At 33.0% G+C, this 5,581-nt stretch overlaps 1 protein-coding gene across 1 annotated transcript; it reads right to left on the bottom strand.

Annotated features, from left to right (window-relative positions):
* Nucleotides 1–330: 330 nt before the first annotated feature.
* Nucleotides 331–1,905, bottom strand: orai1b (ORAI calcium release-activated calcium modulator 1b). Its single transcript, XM_028025002.1, has 2 exons — nt 1,620–1,905; nt 331–1,537 (listed from the first exon to the last, which is right to left on the bottom strand). The coding sequence occupies exons 1-2, from the start codon at nt 1,731–1,733 to the stop codon at nt 980–982; spliced, it is 672 nt and encodes a 223-aa protein (XP_027880803.1). The 5' UTR covers nt 1,734–1,905; the 3' UTR covers nt 331–979.
* Nucleotides 1,906–5,581: the final 3,676 nt, after the last annotated feature.

The raw sequence follows: 5,581 nt of genomic DNA, 5'->3' as shown, positions 1-5,581 counted from the left end.
TCTCTCCCATGTCCAATCACTGACATCCTTACATTTGCAAGTATCTGGATAGGCTAACATAATAATTCATTCAGAACAGACTGATTTAACTGTTGAAAACAAAACAGTCAAGTGAGAATAAACACTATTGATCCCTGCAGGTCTGTAGTGAATGTACAGTAAAAGTTGCATGCTGATCAGGATGACTGTAGAATGTATAATAAAACCATGACAAGTATATAAATTGGTTTGTTTAAATGCAGGTATCCTGATTACTGTCTTCATAAGCTGTAATTTACAAGGATAAAAATTAAAGATGACATGTGTTAGACATCTAAACTTAAAGTCCCATTTAGTTAAAAAGTGTTTATTAAAACACAACACATGTCAGCACTCTATTAATACTGTAAGGTTGGCAGCTTAGTAGTCAACACATACAGCAAACTGCTCAAAACAGCCAGGACAGTAGATTTCTTTAAATACACTAAAAGTTCAAAGGCTATGTTTCACAATCACAGATGTGCAATAACTGATAAACATTATGTGCTTTTTACTAAATGATAAATAAATGCAGCAGGCAACAGAAATAAGTCCAGGCATGATATGTCTGACGTAATGAGTAGAGCTGTTATCAAGCACACCACTTTTGGTCTAGAGACACATAAACCAATAACATGTACAATGTGTAATTCCTCAGCAGGTCAAACTTCAAAGTATATATATATTTTTAAAAAATCAGATAAAGGTTTTAACCAGGAAACAAATGATGGGTGGATCTCTGGTAACCAGTGGTAATATTAGGCTACAATCACATTAAAAACTTTGTGATTTCCAGCTACATGCATTATGGTGCATGAGATCACAGTAAGATAAAGTGTGTTTTAAAAAAAAAGGGGTAAAAAAGGGAAAACTTTCAAATGGTGATCGATTTTTCTTGTAAAAATGTAAATCCTAAATTTCTGCCCTCTCAGGAAGTTCCAATACAGATCGGGGTATTTGTCTATGGGAACTGGGAGCTTGGCGATTGTAAGATTGAAGATTCCCCTCTGTTGTCGAGCTCGTTCTGAAGCCTGGTGAGGTTAGACAGCTCCTCCAGCTCCTGAAACTGTCTGTCAGTCTTGTGGCTGACCAGTGAGCGATAAAAATGCACAGCAAAGACTATGAAGATTAAACCAAACGGGACCATGATAGAGGTTGAGGTAATAGCAGCAGCCACACCAGAGGAGACGGTGCTGTTGTTGGATTGGTCGGGCTTAATGGGCAGAAATTTGACCCAGCAGAGCAGAACCACCTCGGCGAGGAAGAGCAAAGTCCCAATCACAGTTGAAAAAGCCCACGCCAGCTCAATGTGTCTGTGCATCCGCTCATGTGGAGACTCCTTCACAGAGTTGAGGTTGTGGACGTTGCTGACCGCCTCTATGTTAGGCAGAATGCAGGTGCTGACCATCAGAGCAAACAGGTGAACAGCAACAAGCACGGTGGTGCAGGCACTGAAGGCGATGAGGAGAGCAGGTGGGTATGGATATTTGTTGTCGAGCTGCACTTCCACCATCGCGACCTAACAGGAAAGGAAAAACAAAATGTCATGTGATTAGTTCATCTACAGGGGACTAGAAATTAACATATGAAGTTGATTATACCATGGCAAATCCGGAGAGCAAAGCTGATGTCCGACTTGAAGCTTTCAGTTTGGCTCGACTGAGGTACAGCTTCCTCCAGGACAGGGCTTGCAGTGAATGCTCGTTCAGACTCATGTTGCCCTAATTATCACAACACCGGTCGAGAGGCGCAACTGTGTGGGAAACCTTGCGCCACAAAACTAAAAGGAGTGCACAACTACGTTCCCTCAGGAAGCATTTAAGCTCGTCGGCTGACTGTAACTGCGGAAGCTATTTTTTTCCACCCACAGTCTTTCTTCAGCGTGTTCTTCTTCTTCTTGAGTTTTTTGGCGGTTGGCAACAAACTTTAAGTAGCATTACCGCCACTTACTGGTATGGAGTGTGGTTCGAGATGGACTATCTATTTATATAAATTTAAATATACTCCTACAAATAACAATAATGAATAAACTAAATAAATAAATCATACACATATATATATATATATATACACACACATTCATCCATTTTTATACTTAACTTTATACTATACCTCTCTAGATCATGCACATATTCACAAACACACCTACTATAATCAAATTCTGTGAAACAATTTAGTTGTCTTTAAATATTTAATAATTATTTGTATGTGTTTACTCCCCAAATTCTTCCTCAAAATATCTAATAAATTAATCTTTTCCTTAATACATTCAAACTCTCTTCTCATGCATCTTCTTTCTCTTTCATACTTATGACATTCTAATATAATATGCTCTATTGTTTCATATTTTCCACAGTAATCACATTTGCCATTATCATGCTTTTTTATTTTAAAAAGTGTATAATTAAGTCCTGTATGTCCAAATCTTAATCTTGTTATCACCCTTTCCTCCTTTCTATTTCTTCTTCCATTTCTTCTCTCTCCTACTATTTTCTGAATTTTATAAAACCATCTTCCTGTTTTTTCTTCATCCCACCTTTTTTGCCATCTTTCCATCAGTTTTCCTTTAACCATACTCTTTGCCTCAGATTTACTTGTTTTAACTGTAAAACCAATAGGATTTTGAATTGCCCTCTTAGCCATTTTATCTGCTCTCTCGTTTCCTTCAACCCCAATATGTGCTGGAACCCACACAAATATAACTATTAAACCCATATTTTGTATCCTAAATAATGTATGAAATATTTCTAATAAAATGTCCATCCTACTATCTGATTGAGTGTTCTTTAAACTTAATAGTGCAGAGCTAGAATCTGAACATATCACTGTTTTTAATGGTTTTATTTCTTCTACCCATTGTAAAGCTAATAATATTGCCAACATTTCTCCTGTGTATACTGATAATCCATCTGTAATTCGTTTTCCCATTTTTAAATTGAATTCTGGTACTACAAAAGCTACTCCTATTTTTCCATTTATTTTTGATGCATCTGTATAAATTTGCATATATTGATAATAATTGTTTAAATGTATCTGTACTGAATAACTATCTGCTATGTAAGATTTATCTTGTTTCTTTTCCATTATTGACATATCTACTGTTGCTTCTGGTAGAATCCATGGTGGTGTTATTGATATTGGTGTTTGACTTATTTCTAAACTATTCATTTTAAATTCTTTTATTGTATTTTCAATTGTCCATCCAAAACTCCTCATTTCTTTCTTTTCTTTTTCCCAACATGGACTTAAAATTTCCCTAGTTGGATGATCAAATTTATTGCTTTGTACATTTAACCAGTAATTTATTTCTAGTTTTGTTCTTCTTAAATCTAATGGCATTTCTCCCATTTCTACTTGTATTGCTGCTGTTGGTGTGGTTTTAAATGCTCCAGTACATAATCTTAATGCCTGGTGTTGAATAATGTCTAATTTGACCAGATGTGTTTTAGCTGCTGAACCATAAACTATACAACCAAAGTCTATGTTAGATCTTATCATTCCAGTGTAAATCTGTTTTAGTGATTTTCTATCTGCTCCCCAGTCACTGCCAGCCAAGCATCTTAAAATATTTAAGATTTTTTTACATTTATCTACCACTTTTTGAATATGAATATTCCATTTTAGTTTTTCATCGAACCATATTCCTAAAAATTTTATACACTTTACTTGCTCTAATTCTTGATTATATAATTTCAATTTTATTTCCTTGTTTAATTTTTTCTGAGTAAATATCATTACTTTTGTTTTTTCAACTGAAAACTTAAATCCCCAGTGCAACGCCCATTTTTCTATTTCAATAATAACCTTTTGTAATTTTCTTACAATGAAATCTACATTTTTCCCTCTTTTCCAAACAGCTCCATCATCTGCAAAAAGTGAACATCCAATTTCTTTTCCAATATCTTTAAATACATCATTTATCATAATTAAGAACAATAATGGACTTATAATACTTCCTTGCGGAGTTCCATTTTCTACTTTATATTTTCCTGAGATCACTTCACCAATTCTAACTTGTATTTTTCTATTTGTTAAAAAGTCTTTAATCCATTTAAATAATTTTCCTTTAATGTCCAACATATATAATTTAATTAATAATCCCTCAACCCACATCATATCGTATGCTTTTTCTATGTCAAAAAATACTGCCACTACACTTTCTTTATTTACTTGTGCTTTTCTAATTTCATGCTCTAGACATAACGTTGGATCATTAGTGCTCCTCCCTTTTCTAAAACCACTCTGAAACTTTGATATATATCCTTTACTATTTAAATAATATACGATCCTATTGTTAATCATTCTTTCCATTATTTTACATACATTGGATGTTAAAGCTATTGGTCTGTAGTTTTCTGGGTTTGAATTATCTTTTCCTGGTTTTGCTATTGGTACTATAATTGATTCCTTCCAGTTCAATGGTAGTTTTCCCTCCTCCCAAATTTTATTATATAATTGCAATATTATGTCTTTTGATTTTTCACTAAGTTGTCTTATCATTCTATAATAAATCCGATCTTTACCTGGTGCTGTATTTTTTGTCTTCCTGAGTGCAGAGTTCAATTCAGCTTTTGTAAACTCAACATTTAACAGATTATTTGTTTCTTCAACACTCTCTACTAACTCTTTATATTTAAGTTTTGTATTTTCTCTCCCTTTTCTTCCCTCTTCACTAATATTATTTGAACTATGAATTTTACTAAATGTTCTTGCCAATATTTCAACTTTATCTTCATCTCTTACTATATTTATATTATCCATTTTTAATATAGGATATTCAAACTCTCTCCTTATGCCATTCATTCTTTTAATTATTTTCCAAATTTTTTCTATTTTGGTTTCTTTCCCTATTGTGCTACAGAAATTCCTCCAATATTCTCTTTTAGCATTCTTAATAGTTCTTCTTACCATTGCTTGCTTTCTTTTATAATCAATTAAATTCTTATAAATTGGGTTACCTTTTAGTACTTTAAATGCTTTATTTCTTAACTTTATTGCTTTTTTACATTCATTTGTCCACCATGGCACCATTTTCTTATCATTTCTACACCCTGTTTTCTTTATAGAATTATCTGCTGCTTCCATAATTATTTTACTAATTTCTAAATTTATATCATTTATATCCATTGTCATATCTACTTTCTCTAAATTTATTTGACTCAAGTATCTAAATTTAATCCAGTCTGCCTTATTAAAATTCAGTTTTTTATTGACCTTTATATTCTTATTTAAATTTAATCCTACTCTTATTATAATGGGATAATGATCACTACCTATTGTTGAATTTTTATCAATGAACCACTCACAAATACCAGCTAAAACATCTGAAACAATTGTTAAATCAATAACTGATTCCATCCCTGTTCTTACATTGATTCTTGTTCCCCTCCCATCATTAATACATACAAGATTTTTCATTCCCATTAATTCTTCTATAACCTGTCCATTTCTATCATTACTTTTACCCCACAATGTACTATTTGCATTAAAATCCCCACACCAAATTATTTTCCCTTCCAAATATTCGGTTAACTCCTCCAATATTTCAATTGATAATGTTTTG

Source organism: Xiphophorus couchianus, chromosome 8 (assembly GCF_001444195.1).
Source record: "Xiphophorus couchianus chromosome 8, X_couchianus-1.0, whole genome shotgun sequence".
Lineage (NCBI taxonomy): Eukaryota > Metazoa > Chordata > Actinopteri > Cyprinodontiformes > Poeciliidae > Xiphophorus > Xiphophorus couchianus.
This window is presented reverse-complemented; position numbering and strand designations above follow the sequence as displayed.